The 14421-nt window shown below is 39.3% G+C and overlaps 1 protein-coding gene across 1 annotated transcript in view; it reads right to left on the bottom strand.

Moving 5' to 3' along the window:
- Positions 1-231: 231 nt before the first annotated feature.
- The window catches only part of ZBTB11 (zinc finger and BTB domain containing 11), a 31193-nt gene continuing 17003 nt past the window's right edge, over positions 232-14421 (bottom strand). Inside the window, exons 6-11 of the mRNA XM_023212293.3 lie at positions 10577-10822; positions 6899-7043; positions 5496-5613; positions 3572-3730; positions 3287-3462; positions 232-2469 (exon numbers count right to left, since the gene is read on the bottom strand). Coding sequence (XP_023068061.1) covers positions 1952-2469; positions 3287-3462; positions 3572-3730; positions 5496-5613; positions 6899-7043; positions 10577-10822 — 1362 coding nt within the window. The 3' untranslated portion in view covers positions 232-1951. The remainder of the gene's footprint in view (positions 2470-3286; positions 3463-3571; positions 3731-5495; positions 5614-6898; positions 7044-10576; positions 10823-14421) is intronic.

Raw genomic sequence — 14421 nt, 5'->3', positions numbered from 1 at the left:
CCCATTTAGGACCATGGGTTTCCAGGCTTTTGCTGGGGAACTGCCCTCTTCTACCCATTATTTCCTTGCCTCTTGTCCCTATCAATTATATTTAAGAGTAAGAAGTTTTAATATTAAGTGTTCCTCCAATTGTTATTTTTCAGTGTTTGATTTCTTTTTTAAAAAAAATTACCACATCAAGTAACAACTGATTTATGAACTGAAAATAGTAACAAGCTCAACTCCAAAGTCCATGCTTTTAAACAAGATTCAACATCTTTTATTTACATGTTTATGGCATACACTAATGGTCATATACCATTTTTAAACTAAATCTAGTAACAACAGAGGATGGAACATAAAAGACACAATTCTAAATTTTAGTCAGGTTGAAATGCTTTTTCACTAACTGAAAGATAAATGAGCAGCCATTATAAAGTTATGGGCTGTATGTCAATTCACTTCTTAAAATTGAAAGTCAGCCACACAGCTGTTAAAACAATGGGAAATTTGCAAATGCAAATATATAATGCATGCATAGCTATCACATTTATTCTTTATCCTTAAAGCCATTTTTAAAGTAAACTGGGAGAGGCATCTTAATAATATATGTACATCAAGGCACATTCTTTTCTTGTGCTTTAGGAATGATTTACATGTGATCTGCTTCTATCTTAATTTTATACTTTATAACAGCTTCTAATACCTAAAAGCTTAATTTTTAACAATTATACTTTGAGTGGTAGTTTCCCAGAAAGAAATGTGGCATCTCTCATGGTTATTTTCAAAATCAGAAAATTGGATAGCTTGAGGAGGTGGGATTTAAAAATCAAACAAATGCATTAATATAACTCAGTTTTTGTAACCTTTAAAAATAATTTATCTTCAACAATTTGGTGGAACTGTAATCAATTTCTTCAAGTATTATACTATGAGGGCTGCACTGAATAATTTTCATTATTCTGAAATTACCTGACAATTACATGGTATCCACAGAGACGCTGTGAATATCTATATTGCTATCCGATTTCTCAACTGCAGTTTTTCAACCAAATTAAACAATTAAACATGATAACAAAAGCTGAAAACATACCAAACCTAGCTTGTTTGTTCATTAACTTGTTCATTCTTTACAAATAATGAGAATTTTTTTTTCCATTAATTGTCGTATGTTATCAAGGAGAATTTTCCCATCAACAGTGTTAAATAACTGTTCTTTTTTCATGGTCAATTTGCTTGCCTTGAAGAAATAGTATAGTAAGGTTTTAATAAGCATTTCATGCATTTTAATGGCATTTTTAAAATTAGCTATTCATTTATGGGTTCCTCATATAGATAAATATATTGTGCAAACTTGATTACAACATGTAACTCATTAAGTGCTTTAAAACAGAATAAAGAATCCCTGACTTAAAAGGGGATAAAATAAATAGTAAGTCAAGAATCACAGATCTAAAGCATTTAAAAAACGTAATATACCTATGCATCCTATTGAAATGCTTTATATTAGAATTTTCTTTTTAATCCATAAACAGGGCAAATAAATCACAGAATCTCTATATTTTGAGAATAAAACAGAAGAAAAGCCAACTGGTGCAGTCTTTTAAATGCAAAATGTATAATAAAGTAATGTCAAAATGCAAATGAAACTGTACAGTTTTAAATTCAGTACAGTCATTTATAAACATTAATTCATAAAAGGTATATCATGATAAACCACTGCCATCAAATATTAGGTTGGTGCAAAAGTAACTGCACCAACCTAATAGATTTGTTTTCAATTTCTTTACACTAAATGGACTTTTCTATAGAACCCATTGGCCAGACAAAATGTTTGGAAATGTTATGTTACCAAACAGCCCAGAGCTTTGATACATAAACTCCAAGCAGTCAGTCACATAGAATTGTAAACAAATGTTCTGTGAGTTCAGTGTACAAGAGATGTCACTTCTTTTTATCTTCATTAACATACTCATTCTCCTTCTGAAATATGTGCTACCTCTACTTTAACAGTTTGAATAGCTTCTGCAACTTCAGATAGCTTCTGTCCTTGCTGTTGTGCCAATACATAATTAACCACTTGCATAATACTTTGGTCAGAAAGTGTAGATACCGATGGATACTCTTCAGTAGCTGCAACAGCTTCCAGAGCTTCCATAGTTTCTCCTGTCACTACCACAGTCTCAAGTTCTTGAGGACCACTGCTTTCTTGTTCCTGCATGTCTGCTGTTAAGATGCTAACAGCATGTGCCACTTGAGTTCCTTGGTTGTGAAACTGAAGGGTGTCTTTTTCCAGCATAATTTTGCAAGGCACATAGTCTCTGTGGAATTTGGTCATATGTTTGCGGAGTGTTCGAGCATCTATGTAGGCTTCGCTACACACAGGACAGACATAGGGCCGTTCACCAGTATGTGTTCTGACGTGGCGTTTTAGAGATCGGGCATCAGCCCAAGCTACTCCACATGTTAAACACTCAAATGGCTTAACTCCTAAGAAAAGAAAAAAAAGCATGGGTAGTGTCATGCAAGCACCACAATATACTTAAAACTGCCTACCAAACTTCCTTTTATTAAAAAGTACAGTAGCTCATAAGCCTTTCTATCTTGACTGTGGCAATCTTTTATTTAGGACTCAATGGCTTTCCTTGGAATAAACAAGATTCTGGGCCGGGCGCGGTGGCTCACGCCTGTAATCCCAGCACTTTGGGAGGCCGAGGCAGGTGGATCACCTGAGGTCAGCAGTTCGAGACCAGCCTGACCAACATGGTGAAACCCCATCTCTACTAAAAATACAAAAATTAGCCTGGCGTGGTGGCGGGCGCCTGTAGTCCCAGAAGCTGAGGCAGGACAATCACTTGAACCTGGGAGGCAGAGGTTGCAGTGAGCCTGGATCGCGTCACTGCACTCCAACCTGAGTGACAGAGCAAGACTCTGGCTCCAAAAAAAAAAAAAGAATAAACAAGATTCTGAACTATGAATCTCTCTAAAGATCTTCCTATGGACAGATGTGATTAAGACAAATTTTAGTTTCTGTGCATAATCTCATTTATTCCTTTACTCCTTCAAAGCAGAGGTTTCAAATAGCTTAGTTCAGCGTAACAATGTGGATGCAGAATTAAGTTCACTAAAAAAGGCGTCTATTTATATATACACAATAATTAGGTACTTAGGTTCAAGATCACCTCTGTCATTTGAATAAAGATATAAAATTAATCTTTTACCAAGGAAGGTGAAAGAGCTGGTAAAGGGAGAATCACTACTGGATTGGCTTTTATTCTATAAGGATAACTATACCGAGTATAGTTACCTTCATGGTTGTTCATGTGTCTCCTATACTCTCTTAGCTGAGTGAATTTTCTTCCACATTTTTCACACACCCGTTCCAGGTTTTGCTTTGCTCTTCCTTTTTTCCCATGGGTAGCTTTCTTTACATGCCTTCTGAACAAAGCTTTTTCATAAAATTCTTTGCCACATATATTACACCTAAAATAGGGGAAAAGACCAAATTATTTTGTCCAAAGAAGCAGCAGTCATAATAATCAGAGTACACGCATGTATCAATTAAGTTCAGCTCCTTCTCAAATTTACCCACCTATAAGGCTCAGTGACAGAATGAGACTTCACATGGGAATACCAATCTTTCTTCCAACTATAGCACTTATCACAAAATTGGCACTGGAATGGCTTCACACCAAGATGTTTGTTCATGTGCTGGCGAAGATCTCTAGCTTCAAAGAAACTTTTTTCACATCTGCAATAAAGTTCAGTTACCCAATTGGATAATCTCATTCCTTTAAAACAAGTTTCCAAGAACGCAGTAATTATTTTTAGTTTTTTAGAACTCCTAAAGATGATCTCAACTTAAAAGAATTCCCTAATTTTCCAATCTTGCATAAAGGCTACAGGGTTTTAGGTTCTTTTCATCTTAAGGCTACTAGAAATGTTTTAGAAAGAATAGTGCATAGTTCCCAAAGGTTATTACAGAGGAAATTTACTATTCTCTCTCTCTCTCCTAAGTGACCCCACTTTGAGATCCCTATTCAACCCTCTCTCTCTTAGTCTATGTGTTGAGGGGAGGCTTTACCTTTGACCCTAGGGATACAGCAAATGACTTGGGCCTAAGTTAACCACAACAAAGCATTCCCTTGGCCATAGTGATTGACTCAGGGATGACTGACTTAACTTGATGTAACTGGAGTAATCCTCAGGGCTTTGATGAACTACCAGAAAAGAAGTTGACAATTTGGAATCTGAGAGGATGTGAGACTGAAACCACCGCCATTGTCCTGTCCATATATAGGGTGCCTCAGAGAAAACAAGTGCTAATGAATTTGAATCCAGCTTACATTAAACCACCCAGACTCCTAGACTTTATATTTAATTCAAACCTGTTCGTGTTGAGTGTACTTTCACTTATAACTAAAAATGTATTGATAACAAACTATCTTTGTTGCAGAATAAGACTAATTAGAGTAATATCAACAAATATGTCAAGTAGGAAGCTCCAAAAACCCATCTCTCCACAAAAGCAGAGGATAAACTGGCAAACTGTTAGAATCAACCTTACCAGGAACTCTGAAAACTAAAAGCTTACAGTGACCAGATAAATGTTTAACAAAGAAAAAAAATGGTTGAATCTCTGTTAAGAGAGCTTTCTGATGTACCCCTGAACCAAAAAGTTAAAAAAAAAAAAGCAAAAGAGAGAGCTTCCTGGCTTTTTTTTCCCCCCTAAGAGACAGGATCTTGCTATGCTGCCTGCCAGACTCGTTTTGAACTCCTGGCCTTAAGCTCCTCCCACCTGTTTCCCGAAGTGTTGGAATTACAGGCATGAGTTACTGCGCCCACCCTAAAATGACTTTTTTTCTTTTTCTTTTCTTTTTTTGAGGTGGGGTTTCACTCTGTCGCCCAGGATGGAGTGCAGTGGTGCGATCTTGGCTCACTGCAACCTCCTACCTCCTGGGTTCAAGTGATTCTCCTGCCTCAGACTCCCAAATAGCTGGGACTATGTGAACCACCATGACAGGCTGATTTTTATATTCTTAGTAGAGATGGGGTTTTGTCACATTGGCCAGGCTGCTCTCAAACTTCTGACTTCAGATGATCTGCCCGCCTTGGCCTCCCAAAGTGCTGGGATTACAGGCTTGAGCTGTTGTGCCTGGCCCGCCTAATTTTATGTTATATGAATTTTACCTCAATCATAACAGAGATTTTTGGAGGCTCTGGAAAATGAAGAGGACCGGGGAAAAGAAACTGGCTGGCAGTGAGACTTTTCTTTCCCACACCCCCACTTCCAGGTAGTACATTTGAAAATCTTAAATCACTTTAAATGAGTGATTTGTATGGCAAATGATTTACATGTCAAAGATGTTAAAAATAGTAACCCTTAGGCAAGAAAAAAAGGACATTAAAATCAAGAGTAAACTGAAGTTAGTTTAATATTATCTTCAAATATTTTTTTGAAAACTAAATAAAAACATAATTAAATTAACTGAATGCCTCACATACTGAATACTTACTGAGTACAATGATAGCCTCGAACCTCAGGCTTTGGTTGGTGTTTCTTGAAGTGCTTGCTGAGTCCAGAGCCCCTATGAAAAGACTTTCCACAAACTGAGCAAAGGTACTTGGACTCTCCTATTAGAAAAAATCAAAACCCTGTCACATATCCAGCAATCAGTCCTCTTTTAACAAAATTCTTTTTTTTTTGAGATGGCATCTCACTCTGTTGCCCAGGCTGGAGTGCAGTGGTGTGATCTCGGCTCATCACAAACTCCGCCTCCCAGGTTCACGCCATTCTCCTGCCTCAGCTTCCCGAGCAGCTGGGACTACAGGCACGTGCCACCACACCCAGCTAATTTTTTGTATTTTTAGTAGAGACGGATTTCACCGTGTTAGCCAGGATCGTTTCGATGTCATGACCTCGTGATCTGCCCGCCTTAGCCTCCTAACGCGCTGGGATTACAGGCGTAAGCCACCATGCCTGGCCTTTAGCAGAATTCTTTGTTATTTCAGAAGTTATTTTACCAAAGGGACATGGAAGCTGTAACATTTGGCAGACATCTAAGAATAACAATAAACCATGTCAAAATCCCCATTTCCTCTCAACAACTACAGTACTATCAGAAGGTACGATCCAAAGAATGTGATACAGTTGTATGATCTACGGATTGTAATAGTAATAGAGTTGAATACAAGTTGCAGCAAGTAACTACCCTTCACTGACTATTCCCACATTTTTGCTTTAAAACATCTAAAAATAAGTATGTATGGACAAAAAATATAAGCCAACTACTATGTTGACAATTCTGTCTGCCTACCATTTAACTTTTTAAAAGCATGATCATTTCTTTATGCCTGGATTTAAATTACACATGATTTTAATACTTAGTACACATTTTTCTACACTGAGGGAAACAATGAATATTCCATATACAAACATAGCTGTAAAACCAGATCTAAGAAAACGCTTTTTAAAATTAATTAATTAATTTTTTTTTGAGACGGAGTCTCATTCTGTCGCCCAGGTTGGAGTGCCGTGGCGCAATCTCAGCTCACTGCAAGCTCCGCCTCCTGAGTTCACGCCATTTTCCTGCCTCAGCCTCCCGAGTAGCTGGGACTACAGGAGCCCGCCACCACACCCGGCTAATATTTTGTATTTTTAGTCGAGATGGGGTTTCACTGTGTTAGCCAGGATGGTCTTGATCTCCTGACCTCGTGATCTGCCTGCCTCGGCCGCCCAAAGTGCTGGGATTACAGGCGTAAGCCACGGTGCCCAGCCTATGCTTTTAATTTTAAATACTATCTCAATACAAAATTGAGCACACACGACTATCAGTTTATGAATGCAATTTCTGGTATAATTAAAGCATACATTAATAGTTTATGAAATGTAACTATATCAGTATAAATTTCTCATTACCTGTGTGAATACTCATATGTTCTTGAAGACTCCGTTTGGTAACAAAAGACTTAACACATAGTTCACACTGGAACTGCTTTTGGGACTGATGAAGACTCTGATGTAATTTTAGACCATGCTTATAGATAAAAGTCTTTCCACAGACCTAAGATAGAACAGGGGTGATTAAGTCAAGAAAACAAAAAGGGAGATTGTTTCTGAAGAACAAGGACAGAGAAAATGAATATACTATTTTAAATAAATATTTAAATTATTTAACTTACAATAAACATAATGACAAAGTGAAAGTTGAAACCAACTTGAAAGTTGGCCCCTCTTCTGATTCAGTATTCAACATACATTGTTATTTTAAATCCATGTGATTACCAGAGACTCTCAAAATAGTAAAAATCAGACAAACCTCATGCTATCCTTGAGACTGGTAAATAGTATACCTTATATTAAGAGACATGGAAGCTTAATCAAGAACAATATACCATTTCCTGCTACACCAACTACAGCAGTGCTTTTCAAACTGTGATGAAGAACTAATTATCTTTTTCCTTTTCCACAATCCACTGGGAGAAATTCTTGTTAAACACAAAAATTTTTGTTAAAAATGATGTGACAATGCCAAATTGCTATGACAGTTTCTACATGCTTACTCTCTATTTCTCTACTTATCGTCCACAGACCACACATTCTGAGTAGTGCCACATGGAAAGACAAGAGGCCCAACTCATATTTGGTATTTAAATTTATGGCCGGGTGTGGTGGTTCATGCCTGTAATCCCAGCACTTTGGGAGGCCGAGACAGGTGGATCATTTGAGGTCAGGAGTTCGTCACCAGCCTGGTCAACATGGTGAAACCCTGTCTCTACCAAGAAAAAAAAACAAAATCAAAACCAAAAATTAGCCAGGTGTGGTGGCAGGCGTCTGTAATCCCAACTACTCAGGAGGCTGAGGTAGGAGAATCGCTTGAACCCAGGAGGCGGAGGTTGCAGTGAGCCAAGATCGCGCTACTGCACTCTAGCCTTGGTGACAGAGCAAGAATCTTTCTCAAAAACAAAAAACAAAAAAAATACATAAATTTACAAATAAAGTGATCCTTAGGACTTGGCTTCAAAATAACTGGTGGAGCCGGGCACGGTGACTCATGCCTGTAACCCCAACACTTTGGGAAACTGAGGTGGTTGGATTGCCTGAGCTCAGGAGTTCAAGACCAGCCTGGGCAACATGGTGAAACCCCATCTTTACTAAAATACAAAAAATTAGCTGGGCGTGGTGGCGTGTGGGTGTAGTTCCAGCTACTCGGAAGGCTGAGGCAGGAGAATTGCTTGAACCCGGGAGGTGGAGGTTGCAGTGAGCCAAGATCGCACCACTACACTCTAGCCTGGGGGACAGAGTGAGACCCTACCTCAAAACCAAAACAAAACAAACAAATCTGGCGGGGTGGGGTTGGGGGTGGGAGTAGCGTAGTGAGTAACAGTATACATAAAACACATGTACCATGAGCTGGTAACTACTGAGGTTGGGTGAAGGGTACATGTGGGTTCAGCCCACTCTCTTCTAAAATAATAAAAAGGTATAAAAGAGAGAAGTATAAAAAAACCTCACTGGAGGCCAGGCACAGTGACTTATGCCTATAATCTCAGCACTATGGGAGGCTCAGGTGGGAGAAGAGCCTGAGACCAGGAGTTCAAGAGCAGCCTGGGCAATATAGCAAGACCCTTGTCTCTATAAAAATAAAAAAAAAATAAAAAAAATTAGGTGGGTGTGGTGGCATGCACCTGAAGTCCTAGCTACTTGGGTGGCTGATGCAGGAGGATTGCTTGAAACCAGGAGTTTGAGTTTACTGTGAGTTAAGATAACGCCACTGTACTCCAGCCTGGGTAATAAAACAAGAAAGACCCTGTCTTTAAAAAATCTCATTGAAAAAGATACTTGCACATGCATGTTTACAACAGCACAATTCACAAATGCAAAAATATGAAACCAGCACAAATGCCCGTAAATCAATGAGCAGATAAAGAAAATGTGTATATATATACCATGGAATACCACTCAGTCATAAAAATGAACAAAATAATGGCATTTGCAGCAACCTGGATGGAATTGGAGACCACTACTCTTTTAAAAACTAATTTTTTTTTGAGACAGAGTCTCATTCTGTCGCCCAGGCTAGAGTACAGTGGTGTGATCTCGGCTCACTGCAAACTCTGCCTCCCAGGTTCCAGCGATTCTCCTGCCTCAGCCTCCCGAGTAGCTGGGATTACAGGTGTGTTCCACTATGCCTGGCTAATTTTTTGTATTTTTAGTAGAGACGGGGTTTCACCATGTTGGCCAGGATGGTCTCAATCTCCTGACCTTGTGATCCGCCTGCCTCGGTCTCCCAAAGTGCTGGGATTACAGGCATGAGCCACCGCACCCGGCCAATTAATTCATTTTTTTTGAGATGGAATTTTGCTCTTGTTGTCCAGGCTGGAGTGCAGTGGCACCACCTCGGCTCACTGCAACCACCACCTCCCAGGTTCAAATGATTGGAGACCACTACTACAAATGAAGTAACTCAGGAATGGAAAACCAAACATCGTTATGTTCTCACTCATAATTGGGAGCTAAGCTATGAATGATACAATGGACTCTGGGGACTTGGGGGAAAGGGTGAGTTGGGGGTGAGGCATAAAAGACTACACCCTGGGTATAGTGTATACTGTTCAAGTAATGGGTACACCAAAGTTTCAGAAAACACCACCAAAAAACTTATCCAAGTAAACAAACACCACCTGTTCCCCAAAAACTAATAAAATACAGAAAGAAAAAAGAAAAAAATCCCATTGGTTCCAAACTGTTTTTTAATAAAAATACTGAGTCAGGCCTGGCATAGTGGCTCATGCCTATAATTCCAGTACTTTGCGAGCCTGAGGAATGAAGACTACTTGAGCCCACGAGTTTGAGGCCAGCCTGGGCAACATAGTTAGGCCCCATCTCCACAAAATATAAAAAAATTAGCCACGCATGGTGGTGCACACCTGTAGTCCCACCTACTTGGGAGGCTAAGGTGGGAGGATGGTTTAAGCCTCTGAGGGAGGGAGGCTGCAGTGACCCGTGATCATGCCACTACATTTCAGCCTGAGAGACAGAACAAGACCTCATCTCAAAAGAGACAAAAAACCCCAAACTGAATCATATATATAAGGCTACAAGTGTGACTAGAAATTTTTCACTGTTCCAAACAGCCCAAAGCTGGCTAATCACAAGATTCATTGCCCTTGAGTAGTATTTTGGCATTTAGGTACTCTCAATCCTTAGCTCTAGAAAGGAACACAGCTTAGGCAGAACTTTTACGGACCACAGAGATTTGTTTAAGCCATGGGTTCCTTCCCAGTCTGGGTTGGACTAGTTGAAGGTTAAGGAATGATGGGGATGATAAATTGGTTATTTTTCACCCTATACCTCCTCTGGATCCTAGTTAAGTTTTCACAAATGTCTTAAACAGATTCAAATTACAACTTCAGAGAGCAAATTAAAAAACACAATAGGGAATCACTTTTGGTCTAGGCAATAAAGAAGTCATAAATTTCCCTGACATTTCACAAATATGACAGTGACTGAGAATACATATCCCACCAGTCTCTTTGGCACCCATAGTTAAGTTCTAATGTTTTTTAAATAGCAAAATAAACATTATAGCTTTACCTGGCACGCATGTGGCTTTACACCTGTGTGTTTTAACATATGTATTCGGAGAGAATATAATTTAGGTAATGTTCTTCCACATATGGAACATATAAATTCCCGCTTGGTTCTGCCCTTCTCAGATGACGTTCCCGACGCTTCATTAGATGCGGAATTGGACGAGGATGAAGAGGGTGCATCTTTTCTGGTATGACGAATAAGATGTGCTCGCAAAGAGGCACTGTATTGAAACTGTTTTTTACACAACTAAAAGAAAAATAAAATTCTCTCTAAATGTATTTCCATTACAAAATGTTAACTGAAGCTCAACTCATATTTGAACTTTTTGTTACAATTATATAAATCAATAAACACATATACTATGTAAAAAACAATAGGTACTAGATTGTAAAGATAAAAGGGATAAGACTCAATTCCTATTCAGGAGAGGCTAACGTCTAACAATAGCACAAGATTTATATCAACAAGGTTGGGCTTGAAACGGGTCTTTCAGGAGTGGTAAAACAAAGCCAGAAGAATATTATCATCAGCATGAGTACTAATAGTTGTCAGGTGGAACAGAAGTAGGGGCTGGAAATAGAAAGGTAAGGCTGTGATTGATGGCGCTTGGATTTTATCTTAGTTGAAGATTCAAGAAAATTTTGTTCTTTTTAAAATCAAAGTTATATATGCTTAACCTGTGCAAAACTTGTTTTAAGTAAAACTGGTCTCCTGGCCAACCATCTCCACCATATTTTGCTTCTAGAGTTATCTCTGACTTTGTTTTTAAGTGCAGCTGTGCTTGTATGACTCTCTCTTGATGCTTCTCTTTGTAACTCTATGTAACACACATAATGGAAGTTGATTTGCATTTTTACTCCTCTACTCTCTACTTAGATATGTAAATGACTTCCATTACCCCTCTTTATCAGTATACCTATATCATATTCTTGAGTAGACCAATTTCAAAGCTTACATTTTTAGGATGTAAATATTATTACCACTGGGCCACATACAGTACACTGTAATTCTTTTTCCTTTCTTTCTTTTTGTTTTATTTCTCTTTGCACTTACTAATTTGCCAAACTCTGCCCCCAACTGCACTGGGAGGAGATTTAAAACCCATCACCTTTTTGGAAATCTCTGTCAAATCATTATGTCCTCGGCTGGTTGTGGTGGCTTATGCCTGTAACCCCAGCATTTGGGAGGCTAGAGGGTGGATCACTTGAGTCCAGGAGTTTAAGACCAGCCTAGGCAACATGGTAAAACCCTGTCTCTACAAAAAAAAATACAAAAAGCCAAGAATGGTGGTGCATGCCTGTGGTCCCAGTTATTTGGGAGGCTAAGACAGGAGGATAATTTGAGCACGGGCTGTGGAGGTTGCAGTGAGCTGTGATAGTGCCACTGCACTCCAGCCTGGGCTACAGAGCAAGATCCTACCTCAAAAAAAAAAAAAACAAAAAAAAAACCAAACAAACATTATGTCCATACATAGCTTCATCCTGCATCCTGGGATCTCCCTTCACTATTGTCTTGATGAATCCCTCGGACTCTGTTGAACTGGATGCCATGTTTTCCATTTAACCTGTCTTGCTCATTTTAGTGAAACTGTCTGTCAACAGCTTCCTGAGAAAATTTGGGAGGTAATAATTTTGAGACCTGGCATGTCTGAAAATATTCTTATTCTACCATCATAATTAAAAGTTTGACTGACTGGCTATAAGAATTCAAGTCAGAAATCATTTCTCTTTAGATTTTAAACACATGGTGGCTTTGTCTTCTAGTTTCTGTTGCTGTTGTTGAAAAACCTAAAGCCATTCTGATCCTTATCCTTTTTATGAGACTGACAATGTTATTGTTTTCCCTCTGGCAACTAACTAATTTTATTTTTGTCCACTGATTCTGAAATTTTATAATGTACTTTAATACAGTTTTATTTTCATTCACTGTTCTGGGCATTCAGTGTACTCCTTTAACACAGAAACTTCTATCCTTAAGTTCTGAAATTTTTCTTTATATTTTTTTCCATGTTCTGTTTGCAAATAATACTTGTATACTGACTATCTTAGACCAATAATATTATTTTCTTTCACTCCCAATTTCTAACTTTTCCTTTTGCTCTATTTTCTGGGAGATTTCATCAGTTATATTTTCCAACTTTTGTGAGATTTTTTTTATATGGTATATATTTTATTCCTAAAAAAACTCTTGGTTAATTTAATGTACCGTTCATATTAATAATTTTTTTAGTTTTTTTTTTTTTTTTTTTTTAACACTAGTCAAGTGCAGAAGTGAGAAGGGGGTAGAGTAGAACAAGGAGTTTGATCTGTAACTGTGAACAATCGAGATAACTCACTAACTTCGGACCAGTCAATATGACCTTTTACTTAAAAAAATTTTTTTTTGTACAGACAGGGTCTCGCTATATAGCCTGGTCTTGAACTCCTGGGCTCAAGTGATTCTCCCATCTCTGCCTCCCAAAGTGTTCGGATTACAGGTATAGGCCACCACGCTCAGCCTCAATGTGTCCTTTTAAAAACATAGTACCGCTGGGCGCAGAGGCTCACGCCTGTAATCCCAGCACTTTGGGAGGCTGAGGCAGGCAGATCACCTGAGATCAGGAGTTCGAGACCAGCCTGACCAACATGGAGAAACTCCATCTCTACTAAAAATACAAAATTAGCCGGGTATGGTGGTATATGACTGTAATCCCAGCTACTTGGGAGGCTGAGGCAGGAGAACTGCTCCAATCTGGGAAGCAGAGATCGTGCCATTGCACTCCAACCTGGGCAACAAGAACAAAACTCCGTCTCAAGAAAAACAAAAACAAAAACCATAGTACCTGGTTGTTTTGTAAACTTAATTTTTTCATTTATCTCTTACATAAATCATACGTTCTGAAGTTTTTTTCTTTTTAGTTTTCTTTTCTCGCTAGTCTTAGATTCCTCAAAGTTGTCTTTTTTTGGAGACGGGGTCTCACTTGGGCAATCTTGGCTTCCTGTAGCCTTGACCTCCTGGGTTCAAGCCATCCTCCTGCCTCAGCCCCCCACAAGTAGCTGGGACTATAGGTGTGTGCCACCATGCCCAGTTAGTTTTTGTATTTTTGTAGAGACGGGGTTTCACCATGTTGCCCAGGCTGGTCTTGAAATTTGAGCTCAACCAATCTGCCTGCTTTGGCCTCCCAAAATGTTAGAATTATAGGTACAAGCTACTGCGCCCAGCCAAAGTTGTTTTTCTTTTTTTTTTTCTTTTTTTTTTTTTGAAACGGAGTCTTGCTCTGTCGCCCAGTCGCCCAGGCTGGAGTGCAGTGGCCAGATCTCAGCTCACTGCAAGCTCCGCCTCCCAGGTTTACGCCATTCTCCTGCCTCAGCCTCCCGAGTTGCTGGGAATACAGGCGCCCGCCACCTCGCCCGGCTAGTTTTTTTTTTGTATTTTTAGTAGAGACGGGGTTTCACCATGTTAGCCAGGATGGTCTCGATCTCCTGACCTCGTGATCCGCCCGTCTCGGCCTCCCAAAGTGCTGGGATTACAGGCTTGAGCCACCGCGCCCGGCCCAAAGTTGTTTTTCTTGAAATCTTTTGTCATGAGCCAATAATCCCTAATATCTGTTCATATTTCAGAATAAGACATTAAAAAATTCACTGGAATTTCCATGTAAATGGGGAGGGGACTGTTGTCAACCATGAGCTTTAGTCAGTAGCTGTCTTTTGCTATTGGGCTTCAGACTTTTCATCTCTGAGAAATCTTTTTGCTTTATGGTTAAGGGTGTAGATGCCTATACCCTGGGACTTGAGAAAAGAAAGAACTTGGGCCAGGCGTGGTAGCTCATGCCTGGCATCCCATACCTTGGGGAGGCTGAGGCAGGT

Source organism: Piliocolobus tephrosceles, chromosome 2, assembly GCF_002776525.5.
Source record: "Piliocolobus tephrosceles isolate RC106 chromosome 2, ASM277652v3, whole genome shotgun sequence".
NCBI classification, from domain to species: domain Eukaryota; kingdom Metazoa; phylum Chordata; class Mammalia; order Primates; family Cercopithecidae; genus Piliocolobus; species Piliocolobus tephrosceles.
This window is presented reverse-complemented; position numbering and strand designations above follow the sequence as displayed.